Source organism: Oncorhynchus kisutch, linkage group LG10, assembly GCF_002021735.2.
Source record: "Oncorhynchus kisutch isolate 150728-3 linkage group LG10, Okis_V2, whole genome shotgun sequence".
NCBI classification, from domain to species: domain Eukaryota; kingdom Metazoa; phylum Chordata; class Actinopteri; order Salmoniformes; family Salmonidae; genus Oncorhynchus; species Oncorhynchus kisutch.
In genome coordinates, this window is record NC_034183.2 from 58,281,307 (window position 1) to 58,296,433 (window position 15,127).

The window sequence follows — 15,127 nt, forward strand, 5'->3', positions numbered from 1 at the left end:
GTTGGACAAGTACACACAATAATTTAATTGGAAATTGCATTATTTTTCAACAATGATTTTATTGTTAATTTTATGAATTTAATTAATTAATTTCCTGAAATGGAATTGACCCCAACTCTTCTACTAACTCAATAAAATGTACTCTGCTGTACAGACAGCACACAAGGACTTCTAAATGACAAAGAGCCTGAAGACCCATTATTCCATTCATTGAAGAATTGTATTGTTTTCTCCATAAAGACTGATAGGTTGGGAGCACGGAGTAGACTGTCACATCTGAGCACAGACTCACATCATGAGCACGTAGGTTCTTACGGCCCACGTCAGGCCTGATAGGCATTGCATTCTGGTGGTGTGTGGGTGTTCTGATCTAACTAACATACCATAGTATAGAACTGGATAGGAGAACTAACGGCGCTTGGGAAGGGGAGCTAATGGATTAGATATTGGTTACAGTACATACTATATACATGTATGCTCTTAAAAGGGCTGATTAAGAGTTTCTTATGTGGTGTTTAAGTGAAACTACTAACTTTGAATGGGTTGTTCTCTCTCTCTCTGCTTCGTGTGTGGATAAGAAAGCTATCTGGATAACAAGCATCTGCTAAATCAGGGTTTTCCAAACTCGTCCTGCCCTAGCACTACACAGCTGAGTCAAATAACCAACTCTTCATCAAGCTTAGATTATTTGAATCAACACTGTACTAAATGATCGTGTCAGGATAGACCACCATTGACACTCCCCCCTAGTGGGGAGAGGGAGCATTTATTTTTGTTGGACCTTTGCAAGTGGTGGCTTGTTGGGTAGTACTTTCACATCTGATTGACATCATATTTTATTGCATTGCCTTTCAAAGCATCGTGCTGAATGTACTTATGTCCCTGTCTTATGAAGTAGGCACAGTAATGTCAATGTGCTGAATGTCAATGCTATAAGCAAAGTCAACCCCAGAGGATCATTTCCCATTTTATGAATCCATGCAAACATGCTCACGCCCAAGCATGTATAACTGTGCGCTCATGCACAAAGATGCACACACACATATACTAAGCTTGACCACTCCCATGTTGACACCTGACTCACATTTCAACGGTGCAAAGAATCTGCTACTTATACTCTTTGCTCTTTACCTGTGGACTCATAGCCCAAGAATTCAGCATAACCTGGAACACTGCCAACACAAACATTTGTTGCTGCCACCTAGTGGTCTAGTATATGCATTGCAAAGTCACAGCAAAACTTTATCCAGGCCTAGAAATATAGCCCACAATTACAATAATCTACTAACATGAACAGTCCAATGTTCATAACAGCTAGTAGCATATGGGCAATGTCCAGTAGCATATGGCCCAATGTGGGTAGTAACTGCTTAACTCATTTACCTATGTATGTCAGTGAAAACCATGTGTTTGATACGATTTCATTCACTCTATTGCGGACATTATAATGAGCCGTCCTCCCCTCAGCAGCCTCCACTGATGTACGTACAGTACAATATGACTAACAACATATTTAAACCTGATCTGAGGTCTGTGGGTTCCTGGTAATCACCATTAGTAGAGATGTTCATACACTCTCCCTCTGTCATTTGTGTTATTTTGTTAATATTTGTCTCTATTTTGCTCGTTTTAGACACATCTACTGGAGAAGGCAGGGATCCTGAACAAAACCAAGGTGGCCGACAATGGGAAAAGAATTAGGTAATGTCAAGTCAACTGCACAAATTACAACACATTGTGATTTGCGCAATGGACCAATGATTCCTTATTTTCTGGTTTTCTAATAGGAAGAATTGGAGTCCGTCATGGACAGTGCTGCATGGAGGCATTCTCACATTTCACAAAGACCCTAAATCTGCACCCTCGGGAAACTCTGTAAGAACATTTTGCTACAGTAACCACCCACAACCACCACTATAGAAAATAAGCTCTTTGAATTCGTAAAGAATGATTTGCTTGCTTGTCAGGATTGGGTGTCCAACAACCTACTATTACGAACCACCAGGTCAGTTGAATGAATGTCATTGGTTCGTGATTCCTCAGAACAAGACCAATCAGATCACACCAGAGTACACAGTGGAGCTGCGGGGAGCCACTGTGGGCTGGGCCCCCAAGGACAAGTCCAGCAAGAAGAACGTTCTGGAGGTATGGGCTCTGTTTAAGGTTTGTCAGGGTTGAAGTCAGTTCTATTTCATTCAATTCAGGAACTGAATCAAAAGTAATTGAATTTAACTCTTGGTATGGCTTTTTCCCTCTCCCGCTCCAGTTGAAAACGCGTCATGGGTGTGAGTACCTGGTCCAGTATGACACAGAGAGCATCATTTGTGACTGGCACAGGATCATACTGGACACGGTCAGACAGCTGGTGAGTATCCAGGAGGTGTCTATGTAACAAGTTGTAATTAGAGTAGGCCAAGGGGGCGTCGGTCTTCATTATAACCTCTCCTCTCTCAGGACCAAGATCACTTGTCGGAAGAGGAAGAGGAGGAGCCTATGGAGAAATCTCCACTTGCTTCAGACAGAGACAAGAGGACCAGCTGTAAGTATTAGTGTCCGACAACCTACTATTACGAACCACCAGGTCTTTCAATGCTTTTGAGGTGAAATAGGTGTAACATTTCAATATTTGAGAACTGGGCATTAGATCAGGTAGTTAACGAAAGCTGCACCCATCATTAATTTCCCCCTCCAGCAGCCACCAAAATTACGCCAGGCATCAGTGCCGAGTCATCAGATCAGGGGCGTGTCCGCACCAAACTACGCAAGTTACTCCAGAAGAGGCCCACACTGCAGTCAGTGAAGGAGAAGGGCTACATAAGAGGTGAGACTGAGCTTTATAACATGGTTAAATGACATAGCAGAGTAACCTTATTGTACCTTATGATACCTTTCCGGCACTCAGAATGTTTTTCATCGTGGTTCTCTAGATAATGTGTTTGGTTGTCATCTGGACACGCTGTGCCATCGAGAGAACAGCACTGTGCCCAGGTTTGTGGAGAAATGCATCAGGGCAGTGGAGATTAGAGGTAGGTATTCCTTCTTTATCCTGATACCGTAATATCAACCTTTACCTTTACCACCTCTAAAGAGGTAACACAATTGTACATTCCCCTTAGGTCTGGACATTGATGGGATCTACAGAGTTAGTGGGAATCTAGCTGTCATTCAGAGACTACGCCACAAAGCAGATCATGGTAAAGCAAGTTTCAAGGACTAGTAAGGAATTTGTAGATGGAGCATCTTGCAGTATTATCAACCATATTCTCTGCTCTCTCTCTCTCTCTCTCTCTCTCTCCCTCCCTCCCTCCAGAGGAAAATCTGGACCTAGAGGATGGTCAGTGGGAGGAGATCCATGTGATCACGGGGGCGCTAAAGCTCTTCCTGAGGGAGCTGCCTGAACCTCTCTTCCCTTACAGCTTCTTCGACAAGTTTATCGCTGCCATCAGTAAGTCTAGGCCCTAATAAAACATTCTGCATGCATCTCAATAGTCAGACTCAAATGACATGATAGTAATGAACTGACATAGTCAGACCTATATAGCATGAAAGGATGTGAATAAATTGACATTTGGGATGACTCTTTCTCTGGTAGAAATACAGGACTATCCTCAGAAGGTGTCATACTTCCGTGACCTGGTGAGGTCCCTTCCCCTGCCCAACCACGATACCATGCACCTCCTTTTCAAACATCTCCTCAAGTGAGTGCTTGTTGTGGTAGAAACTGGATTAAAAAAAAATATATATATATATATATATATATATAATTCTATTGTTTTACATAAAACTATAAAGACGATATAAATAACTGATACACTAAACACTTTCCACCCTCCTCATACTTCCTTTCACACCCTCTTCTCCTCATTCCCTCCTCTTCCTCTCTTCCAGAGTGATTGAGTTTGGGGAAAAGAACCGTATGTCAGTCCAGAGTGTGGCCATCGTGTTTGGCCCTACGTTACTCAGGCCCCAGACTGAGTCGGCCAACATCACCGTTTACATGGTCTTCCAGAATCAGATTGTGGAGCTCATCCTCAAAGAGTTTGAGACAGTATTTGCCCCCAGCTGAGACATTTTCTATGGCATCCATGAGTCAAGAGGGACGGAGACAATGGGGGTTGTCAAGTCCTGGGAAAAGACTGATGGTTACATGGGTTGTTAGATTTGGTAAAGGGAGGTTTTTTTTCTGTCAGTGAACTAGCCTTTAACTGTGGTAGCTCCAAGTCTTCAACCTTCATTCCAAGTTTCAAACTCGTGCTGTCCACCCATCCAGTCCACCCATCCAGTCATCCATCTGTTTTGGTACTTCCACTCACAAGAACATTGACAAAAAAGGAAGTTATGGGAAAATGGATGAACATGTTGACATATCAAAAGATTTCCATGGATCCGATGACAATACCTGGCAATAGGCATCATGTTTAGTTTTACGAAGAAAATATATATTACATGTAGGTGTACATGTATTTGGGGGAATATTCTGATGTTGTATCCATGGTTTGGAGTGACATATCTGAGGCAGATCGGTCTTTTTAGTGGATGACCTCTTAACTATATGTTAAAGTCTATGAAAAATATTAAATATTGTATACCTTCCCGAATGTTAACTTATCAACTATGAGATATCAAACCAACTAAAATGGTTGTTGTTGCTTCCTTTTTGGTGAGCCATTCAGATTACATACCTCGGCCTTGAGTGTAAAGTTATTTGATTACTTCCTCCTTTAGAAAAAGCCTGTGGATGTATCAAGGAATACCACTTGCGACTATATTGTGGTTCATTATGCATAACGTGGCTGTACGTTATGGGTAGTACATATGAAAATATATTATGATAGAGCATAACTGTACATTATGGTTGTTTTATAGTATTAATGTTATTACAGAACAAGGATAAGAACAATATATCAAGATATTTTGAACAACTTTTTTTCTCTGTACATAAGAGTTCATTTGACCTTATAAATGAATGTTCTTCTAATAAAATAATGTCATTTCTGTCAATGTTTCTGCCCAAAAAGCTGTGAAGTATTTGTGGTTAATCATATCAGTAATGTTAGTTCATCAAATCAGATCTGTAGCTCCACCCACCGGTCAAGTGGAGCAGAGCATGCTGGGCGATCTACAGCGCACAGAATAAGATCAGTAGTCAGAGTAAGAATAATACGATCAGTAGTGAGAGAAAGTTCCAGCCATCCTTGTCATTTCCCACCAGTTAGCTTTCATTGTGTTACACACACACACACACACTCACACACACACACACACACACGTTGGTTAAAGCAAGATGCCAGACCACTAAGTGCCTTAGCCCATTAATACTACATACACTGTGCGGTGCTGTTCTGTGCTGGTGCATCTTCTGCATTATTAAACCACCTCAACTGGAATCCTACCTGTCTGTCATCTGTGCCCTTACCAGCACACAGGAACGAACACATGAAGTAAAAACCTAAAGAATATACAGCCCACCAAGTCCTCACTTGCAATTATTTATTTTACCTTGAAAATGATTGAGGATTAATTAAATTGACAACATGATGACAATAATCACGCTGCAAATCATTACCCAAAGGTTTTGAATTGTATTTGCAAAGCATTTCGCTACACCCATAATAAAATGTGCTAAACATGTGTATGTGACCAATAAAATCTGATTTGATTTTGAAGACAAAGTTTAGATAGAACAATATAATTTTAACGAACTGTGAATGGCTGGAGTGAAGTATACGTTCCACTAATTGGTGATCTGCGCAGCGCGACTGCAATAAAAACGTACTGGAACGCAGCCAGAATGTGTGGGCTTTGTAGGCTACTCCAAAACGTTAGAGGGCGGAAATGCACCAGTTGTTGGGCTGTCCAGTACAGTCACAAACCAAAGAACGTAAAAGAAAACGTACGTCACTTCTATCAGACACATAACAACACTGAAATGGCGGCTGAAGGAGATGGAGAGATCGCTTCAAAGGAGCAACTTACAGCGGCACAGAAGCAACTTCTCAGGAAAAGACAAGATCTCGACTATTGGAAGAAAAACGCGCTAAAAATACGTAGTCGCAACCGCATAACTGGACTAGCTATCGGGGCGTTTGTCATCGGCATGTGTATCCTTCCATCTAGGGTGTCTTGCATATCTCAATCGGACCATTGACGTTACTACTGTTCCAGCTGGATGATAGCGGTTATTACTTAGTTAGTGTAAAGCGTAGCACAGATGTGTCAAACATTTACTTGACAATACTTCCTCCATTTCCTGACTTGGAAGACAACGCATGTCTTCTAAATTTCCTTGGCAAGTTGCAAGTGGGTTGTTTAAGCAAGGTGTGGTATATGGTCAATATACCACAGCTAAGGTGCCTGGACACAGCCCTTAGCCGTGGTATATTGGCCATATATCACAAACACTTATTGCTATTATAAACTGGTTACCAACGTAATTAGAGCAGTAAAAATACATGTTCTGTCATACCTGTCTGAACGGCTGTCAGCCAATCAGCATTCAGGGTTTGAACAACCCAGTTTATAATTACATTTAGAATATGCTCTGTTTATTATGTCAATTTTTGTTCTCCATGAAGTTAAGCAAAAAGGTGTACACTACCATCTTGTCTATTTCAAATCTTCTCATTGATGGTCCTTGCAATCTGGATTCCTTGGGATGTCACCACCCCCCATTGAATTTAAGGTAAAGGGTAGGGACATCCTAAGGACCCAAGTTAGCACTAACGCTCATTGATCGAGACAGATGAGTGTCAGAGAGGAAGAGGTGAAGCAAGATGGATAACTGAGCCCAAATCTTCTCCAGCTGGTGGTGTTTTCCTTTTTTTCTGCTGACTACCTGAAGAGTTTTTGTATGGAGGTCAATGTGTCGAATTTGGTTAACAAAAAATGTAGTGGCTTATTTGCTACATATGGCTCATTGAATAAAGGTTTTGTAAAGCATAGGTTGGTACGAGTGTACTGATATAAGGAGGACATGACATCCCAGCAACTTAGATTAAAAACACTATCGGAGTTGTACCTGTTGTTCACTTGCATATGCCCACCTGATTTGCCGCCTCCTGCCTGCCTTTCATTTTTTTTTTTTTTTGTTAGAGCGGCCACTGAGCATCTCGTCAATATATTGCAGGGGTGCGACTTTCACTTGGGAAGGGGGCACCTACTGAAATTGCATTTTTGTCCCCCCCCCCAGTTTTATCATTGAAATGTGATACAGAACAAAGCAATGGTGTGCTTTAGGACCATGCGTCTGTGCAGTTGGGTAGGCTGTTTGTCCCCCCCACTTCTAAAACCAAAGTTACGACCCTGATATAGGGCCTTTGGGGTCGACACCCAGCTGTCTCAATCAATGAGAAGATTTGAAATAGACAAGATGACAGCATACACATTGTTGGATTACTTAATGGAGAGAAAACAATTATTTTATAAATTCTAACAAACCACCTGCAACTAGCCATTGACGTTTAGAAGACATGCGCTGTCTTCCAAGTCAGGATTTGAGGAAGTATCGGAAAGTAGGTTGGTAGAAAAATGGGCTTTAAATTGACATTGTTCATTGGTAGTACAGGTGCACCCGATTTAAAGTTAGGATCATAACATTTAGAAGCACCAGCATGTTTTTTTTCTATTGATTGAGATTTAGTCTATATTGTACCTATATTAATTTCTAGCTACTTCTGAGCCTTTATAAATTATAAAGACATTTGTTTGTTATAAAAAGCTAAAATGTTGATACAAAAACCTGTCATTGAAATTAGTCATTTGTGGAATATTAGGTTTCTACATTGTGTGAAAGTACTACCTCTTGAGGTACATTTGGTGGTGGTAAAAGTACCCAATTGTCATACTTGAGTAAAAGTTTTAAAAAGTGAAAGTCACCCAGCAAAATATACTTGAGTAAAAATCTAAAGGTATTGGGTTTTAAATATACTTAAGTATCAAAAGTAAATGTAATTGCTCAAATATACTTAACTATCAAAAGTATAAATCATTTCAGATTCCTTATTTTTATTTTTTATTTTTTATTTACAGATAGCTAGGGGCACACTCCTACACTTAGACATAATTTACAAATGAAGCATTTGTGTTTAGTGAGTCCGCTAGATCAGAGGCAGTAGAGGTGACCAGGGATGTTCTCTTGGTAAGTGTGTGAATTGGAATAAGCATTCAAAATGTAACAAGTACTTTAGCGTGTCATGGAAAATGTATGGAGTAAAAAGTACAAGTTGTCAAAAAATATAAATAGTAAAGTACAGATACCAACAAAAATAAACGTAAGTAAAAATACTTTAAAGTACTTTACACCACTGGGTACATTATATTGAAAATTATACACTGTAAGAGTGAACTGGTTTAGGAATGTATAGTCAATTCATGACATTTGCAATCTATGACATTTGTCTCTGTAGTAATGGTGCAGTCATGACAGTAAGGAATCTACGCCCACTTTTATCTCTAGGACACTTATACAACGGTACACCGAAGCTTAATCATTACAACAATTATTGTCTGTGTGATTATTTCTCTAGGTGCACGGTGCTCCCGAAATAAAATGGCAGGTCGCACAACAAAATATTTAGGAGCATATGCAACCAAAATGGTTGCACTTTATAGCCCTGGTCGAAAATGATCTGGTCTATGCTTTACATGATCTAAGTAACGCCTTTCAGCCATTTGGAACAGTGGTAATGGTCTGACTAGGCAAAAGTTTTCATAGCTAATAACTAGCTAGCTGCTAATGTTAGCATGTCATGGTCACCAAATAGGTTCCTAGCTAGTTTGTTTGTGGTGTGTGTGTGTCTTATCATTTCTCACTGCTCTAAAAGGATCCACAGCACTCAATATGGTGCTGTAATGAAAACCACAACTCTCAGAAATATACTGAAATGCTCTTTGAGAGGAAAAAGGCAAAGGTTACTCCTGCGGGTTTTGTGACCTTAACCATTTCTTGTCTTCAGTCAGCTACACTATCCTCTCAGTGAAGCAGGAGAGGATCATGGAGGACATTGATAACGAGGCAAAGATTAATTACATCAGAGGCCCCAGGACCGGGACCAACTCTTAGGGATGTTCCCAGCTCCCTCACCTGCACAGGAGCTGAGCTCACACTGGACTGGACTGTCAATCTGCCATAAGAAACTGTGCCCAAAAGATACACACTTGTTTTTGAAAGGTGGAGGCTCCCATCAATTTCAGTTATTTCAATATACATTGTAGAGATCGATGTAACCATGCACATGCTCTAGACCTGGATACCCTGCAAGAGGTTGTTTAAGAATATTACATGGTTTGTGTCTTGTGCAACTAATTGGCCTCGTAATATAGGAGAAAGCTTACGTGTTGGGCTATTCCATGATATTCGGATGTTGTTAGAGAATGAAATAAAATGTAAAGCTGCAATCAGATGATTAGTGTGTAATAAATGATTCACTTACTTGACGGTGTATCAGTTTAGAGTTTTCAAAGTCAATGTGCGATGATTTTGGGCATCAACGTACAGGGAAAGAACTCAAAACGGTGCATGATGTTGAATAGTCATTTTATTAGCAATATTTAAAAATATGATTTAGGAAACAATCACGCTTGGAAGGTTAAAAAAAAGTATGGTAAAGGCACAGAATCTGCATGGCAGTATGTTTTCTAGAAACATGATTGACAACAAAATAGAGTTCATTGTATATTTACTGTTGATGTCTTGATTTAGAAGAACACAATCTGAGTAATATATTTCATGTGTTCTACTGCAATCGTTCCCCATGTGCATACTTTAAGGCAAATAGCTCAGAATTCTTCACAGCTTCAGTTCTTTGTCATGAATCAAATAATTACCAACACTAAATGCGTAGGCACGCATACCGATTTAAAATATATAACTATACATCGTTACCCCGCTATTATTTATAGGGACGCAATTGTTCAATACTAATAGTGAACGACCGCTATGGAAAGTGCATTGTATCAATCCATAGATTAAGAAGATCAAATACATTTTTAAAGCATAAGCGTCCACTCTGTGCTTAAAAAAATCAAGGCTGATAAGTGACACGCAGTATCTTTACTACTAGGCCATAGAGAGTGAGTAACAAATTAACAACATGTAGTATATTATAAGACCTGGAGTGTTTGTATACTGAACAAAAATATAAACGCAACATGCAACAATTTCAAAGATTTTACTGGTTTACAGTTCATATAAGGAAATCAGCAATTACATTAGACCCTAATCTATGGATTTCATATGACAGGGAATACAGATGTGCATCTGTTGGTCACATATACCTTAACAAAAAATGGGCCTCACGATCTCGTCACGGTATTTCTGTGCATTCAAATTGCCATCGATAAAATGCAATTGTGTTCGTTGTCCGTAGCTTATGCCTGCCCATACCATAACCCAACCGCTACCATGGGACACTCTGTTCATAACATTGTAATCAGCAAACCACTCACCCCACAACGCCATACACGTGGTAGGTGGTTGTGAGGCCGGTTGGATGTACTGCCAAATTCTCTGAAACGAAGTTGGAGTCGGTTTATGGCAGAGAAATTAACGATCAATTCTCTGGCAACAGGTCTGGTGGACATCCTTGCAGTCAGCATGCTAATTGCACGTGCCCTCAAAACTTGAGACATCTGTGGCATTGTGTTGTGTGACATAACTGCACATTTTAGAATGACCTTTCATTGTTCCCAGCACAAGGTGCACCTGTGTAATGACCATGCTGTTTAATCAGCTTCTTGATATGCCACACCTGTCAGGAGAATTGATTATCTTGGCAAAGGAGAAATGCTCACTAACTGGGATGTAAACAAATGTAATTTTAGAGAAACAAGCTTTTTGTGCATATGGAGCATTTCTGGGATCTTTTACTTCAGCTCATGAAACCAACACTTTACATGTTGCGTTTATATTTTTGTTCAGTGTAAGTTCAGTAAAGTGACATTTAGTTTTTCATGCACCATGTGTGATTTGTGTTGCTTCATGAACATTTGTTTACACCAAATACAGCTCTGATGTTTTGCTGATACTTGCAGGCAGCTTGGATTGACTCTTATTTAGGTGTACTTGATTTAGTTCACCCGGCACGCCAAGTAAACGGAGCTGCAAAATGGAAAACTGCTGACCTGACTTGCCGGTCAAAACATTAGATGCATATTTGTTCATCCCATTCCTTACGCAATATTGCAAACCCTTCAAATACCAACTTGAAACAATATTACAAACCCTACAAAGGCACTGTTTTGAAGGCAATGATTACATCTCATCCTGCTAAAGCTATCTTATCTCTTGATTCATAACATCTGGACAGTAAAACACTGTCTAGCTAGGGCTGGATTTGATCCATATCGCCGAAGTATCGCAGATGACCCACATAAAAATGTTAAGTTTTTTTCAGATTGAGCAGACATATGCAGCGTTTACCTTGAATGCAGTCTCCACGACCGCAGGAACATGGCCTTTAGTTGTCAATTTCAACATTAAGCAGATCTTCAGCACTTCGGATTGAATAGGGTCATATTGTATTAAGAGGAGTTCCTGCTTGCAGCAGTTGGATGACGAGGTGCAGGAGAGAGCAGGGCTTCTGGGACGTGTGTTTTCCAGGGATAGCACAAGCAGCAACCGCATAAGAGCACACGCAGAAACACACACAATTAGCCTTCCTATGCTCACTTTCCACTTGACCTGATGCTACACACAGCTATATAAGCTTAGCATCCTTAAGATGGGGAGGGTGACATCCTTGGATTGGTGTCACAATACTAACTCGGTATTGCACATGGACCAGATGGCAGATAGGATGCTTTGGTGCTCTAACAATGGGATCCTTATCCATCGTTGTTAGTGTTTAGTGATGTGGATGACCATGGCCTTTTCTCATTTGGGAAAAAGTCCGTCCTCCAACCTCTCCTTCGTCCTCTCTCCTCCGTGACTCAGAAACTCATAAGTGGTCAAGGCGAACAGAAGAGTGTTCTTCCTCCTTGTTAGCCATCTTTCATAGATGATAGTCATGTGTCTCCTACCTGAGTCCTTCACGGAAGAACTTATAAATCTGCCACACCCCCTTTGAATCAGCTTTTGTTTTGTTGATGGAGAAAAGCATGCACATGTTTACAAACAATATGCTACTTATAGTTGTATCTATAAAATGTATTGAACAGCTAACTTAATTTGTTTTTATCACTCTACAAATTAATTTTGGGATCCACCCCTGTAAACGTAATTTGCCTGAGTGGAGAAAAAGTTGAATTTCTTACAAACCCATTTTCGTCCTCGTTCACTCTCCTTGCTACCTCTCCTCAATTACCTTTTTCATAAGGAGACGAGAGAGGACAGAGGAAAGAGGACGCAGGAGTTGGGCAAATCCAATTCAGAAAAGGCCCATGTCTTCTGTTCATTCGGTTTCCCCATCGCAAGGCTCAGGCTGGGAGCTATCTGTTCAGCACTGGGCTGGGCAACGTATTGGTCATCATTGGGCTCCCTCTCTTCCTGGTTCAACCCCCAGTTCTCCAGATCACACAGGGAGACACGTCTCACTAGTAGGAGAGAGGTTAGAGGTCAGAGGGCGTAGTGTGTTCACCAAGTAACCAAGCAGGTTAACAAAGAAAAACCAAGGTGACTACGTTAACATATTTTTTAGAAGGATTACACCTGTCAAAATGTTCTATGTTATTGTTCAGACTAACAAGGTCAGGGTTCAGGGATCATTGGTCAGACAGGGTGCTTGCTCACCATCCGGTTGTAGTCGGGGGCAAAGGTCACCCCTTTACTGGACCTCTCCTGAGAGCCACTGCTGCTGCCACTGACTGAGTTTTTACGCATGATCCCTGTGTTTGTAAGACATGGAGGGAATAGCTAAGTCATAACGAACTCCCAACCAGACAGCAACATAACTACTACAAGACAAACTGACCTGCAGGGGGCAGTATATCCAGTCTCTGCAGGCTGTTCCTACGCAAGCCGGGGTAGTTGCCGCTCTTGGAGAGGCGCCTCTGGCGGTTGTTGAGCATGGCAGCAGGGGACACGATGCCAGGGGGAGGCACCTTTCCCATCCGCTCATACAGCGCCTCAATCTCCCTCTTCTGAGTGAGCTGGAGGGCCTGCACCTCTGACAGGTGCCTGAGAGAGAGGAAGGGAGGAAGGACAGAGAGGGGGAGGGGAGAAGAAGAAAGAGGAGGAGGGAATACAAGAGAGAGTGAATGGGACAGGGAAAGAGTTTCTGGAGAAGATGGTCAAGGTCAGGGGCAAGAAGAGTTTTATTAAGTTAGCTTGAATTGGTGTTTGTGTTTTCACAGTCAGGTCGTGAATTTGGAAGATCATTTAGGTTTAATGACCATTTGGAGTTGACAAACCAAGTTCTAAGAATGTTCAAAACCTTATGTCATGCTCTAATGATAACAGTGGAGGCTATTGGGAGGAGCTATAGGAGGACAGGCTCATTGTAATAACTGGAATGGAATAAATGGAAAGGTATCAAACATATGGAAACCGCATGTTTGACTCCGTTCCATTGATTCCTTGGCCATTGACATCTTGGCCATGTTCTGTTATAATCTCCACCCGGCACAGCCAGAAGAGGACTGGCCACCCCACATAGCCTGGTTCCTCTCTAGGTTTCTTCCTAGGTTTTGGCCTTTCTAGGGAGTTTTTCCTAGCCACCGTGCTTCTACACCTGCATTGCTTGCTATTTGGGGTTTTAGGCTGGGTTTCTGTACAGCACTTTGAGATATCAGCTGATGTACGAAGGGCTATATAAATAAATTTGATTTGATGATTTGATTTGATTCCACTTCAACCATTATAATGAGCCCATCCTCCTATAGCTCCTCCCACCAGCCTCCACTGAATGACGATGCGTATGACCTTATTACACATGTTGATGTCAACAGTTCTTAGAAGTCTTTTTAATTCAACTAGAGTGATAAAGACACACTTCTATTTCCTATCAACAGTGTGGCCATAACTCGTTTGTTTTGTTTTGGAGGCCTGGGGAGGAACCGGTGACCTTGATTGGTGGAATAACGTTTTCTACTTTGACTGTGCGTTTGTTCACAACCTCAGAGACTTAACTTCAAAAACAGAAATGGTGCGCCTCCTCTCCTCCACTCACCTGTCCCTGAGTTCCTGTAGCTCCTCGCACATATCCTCGTTCTCGCTCTCTGTCTCGTCACTGCTGACATACGAGGCGCTGCGCGTGTAGCTCATCCAGGGCTGGTTCAGGTTGCTCCCACTGAACTGGGGGCTCCCCGCTGTACCCTCCCACAGGCTCAGGCTCAGCCTCCGACCCCCCCTTCTCCTCAGCTCCTCCTCCTCATCCTCCTCTCCCTCCTTTTTCTCCTTGTCTGGCTCCTTGTCTGGCTCCTTGTCTGGCTCCTTGTCTGGCTCCTTGTCTGGCTCCTCCTCCCTCTCCTGCTGGTCCTCCTGCTCTGTCTGCTTAGGGCCTCCAGGCAAGGACTGGGCGATGTCTAGGTTACACAGGGGCCCGCCGGGGGATCGCTGGGGAGGGGACACGGTTAAGGTGCTAACGCTGCTTTCTGATTCGCCCCCCTGCTCCTCGGTGCTGGTATCAGATTCACTGTCCCGGGAGGAAGGGCTGGTGCTAACGGTGACTGTGGGCGGGGTTTGGTGTTGTGGGTGGGTTTGGGGAGGATCCTGGGCGGGGCTAGCGGAGGCTGCAGGGATCTCTCTGCTGGGTGTGACTTGGAAACGGCCGACGGTAACTGTAGACTTTTTCTCTGTTGGAGGGAGAGAGAGAGAAGAGAGCGAGGGGAGAGCGAGAGTTATGTCACGGTACGTAATTGACACCCATTATAATGGTCTCTGGAAAGAGTCATTGACATCAAGCCAGCCTACTCATCTACACAATGATTTCTCATCAAAGTTCATACTACAGGTTGGGCACTTGGGGGGCAGACTTAACTGTACAATGATTTAAGTCATGTTGCTTGAGAGAGTACCTTGGGGTCATACAAGTACACAGTGAAAAAGTGAATTGATAAATTAATGATCCACAGTATCGTATATTAAGTTTCCATGGACACAGCAGGTGCAAAAATACAATGTATTTTTTCCTGACATATCGGCTGCCTTGGAAACAGACAGTGTTTAAAAATGTAGATTAATTAAAAATGC

General features: G+C 42.0%; 3 protein-coding genes across 9 annotated transcripts in view; 2 read left to right on the plus strand and 1 right to left on the minus strand.

The window, feature by feature from the left end:
• The window catches only part of LOC109897324 (rho GTPase-activating protein 27-like), a 28,933-nt gene extending 23,928 nt beyond the window's left edge, over positions 1-5,005 (plus strand). For 2 of the 6 annotated variants that reach the window (XM_031834181.1, XM_031834183.1), the window contains exons 8-19: positions 241-303; positions 1,634-1,701; positions 1,788-1,875; positions 2,044-2,145; positions 2,267-2,365; positions 2,455-2,539; positions 2,693-2,821; positions 2,928-3,026; positions 3,117-3,194; positions 3,311-3,445; positions 3,593-3,698; positions 3,889-5,005. In XM_031834181.1, the coding sequence (XP_031690041.1) occupies positions 241-303; positions 1,634-1,701; positions 1,788-1,875; positions 2,044-2,145; positions 2,267-2,365; positions 2,455-2,539; positions 2,693-2,821; positions 2,928-3,026; positions 3,117-3,194; positions 3,311-3,445; positions 3,593-3,698; positions 3,889-4,066 (1,230 nt within the window). In that variant the 3' untranslated portion in view covers positions 4,067-5,005. The remainder of the gene's footprint in view (positions 1-240; positions 304-1,633; positions 1,702-1,787; positions 1,876-2,043; positions 2,146-2,266; positions 2,366-2,454; positions 2,540-2,692; positions 2,822-2,927; positions 3,027-3,116; positions 3,195-3,310; positions 3,446-3,592; positions 3,699-3,888) is intronic. The other 4 variants (XM_031834182.1, XM_031834184.1, XM_031834185.1 and 1 more) reach the window with 2 other exon arrangements.
• An 874-nt stretch (positions 5,006-5,879) lies between these two features.
• coa3b (cytochrome C oxidase assembly factor 3b) lies at positions 5,880-9,435 on the plus strand. The gene is made up of 2 exons (XM_020493552.1): positions 5,880-6,101; positions 8,955-9,435. The coding sequence occupies exons 1-2, from the start codon at positions 5,930-5,932 to the stop codon at positions 9,059-9,061; spliced, it is 279 nt and encodes a 92-aa protein (XP_020349141.1). The 5' UTR covers positions 5,880-5,929; the 3' UTR covers positions 9,062-9,435.
• An 81-nt stretch (positions 9,436-9,516) lies between these two features.
• LOC109897323 (serine/threonine-protein kinase WNK4-like) overlaps positions 9,517-15,127 on the minus strand; it is a 71,147-nt gene continuing 65,536 nt past the window's right edge. Inside the window, exons 17-20 of one of the 2 annotated variants that reach the window (XM_031834175.1) lie at positions 14,106-14,730; positions 12,909-13,114; positions 12,728-12,822; positions 9,517-12,531 (exon numbers count right to left, since the gene is read on the minus strand). In XM_031834175.1, coding sequence (XP_031690035.1) covers positions 12,529-12,531; positions 12,728-12,822; positions 12,909-13,114; positions 14,106-14,730 — 929 coding nt within the window. In that variant the 3' untranslated portion in view covers positions 9,517-12,528. The remainder of the gene's footprint in view (positions 12,532-12,727; positions 12,823-12,908; positions 13,115-14,105; positions 14,731-15,127) is intronic. The other variant, XM_031834174.1, reaches the window with a different exon arrangement.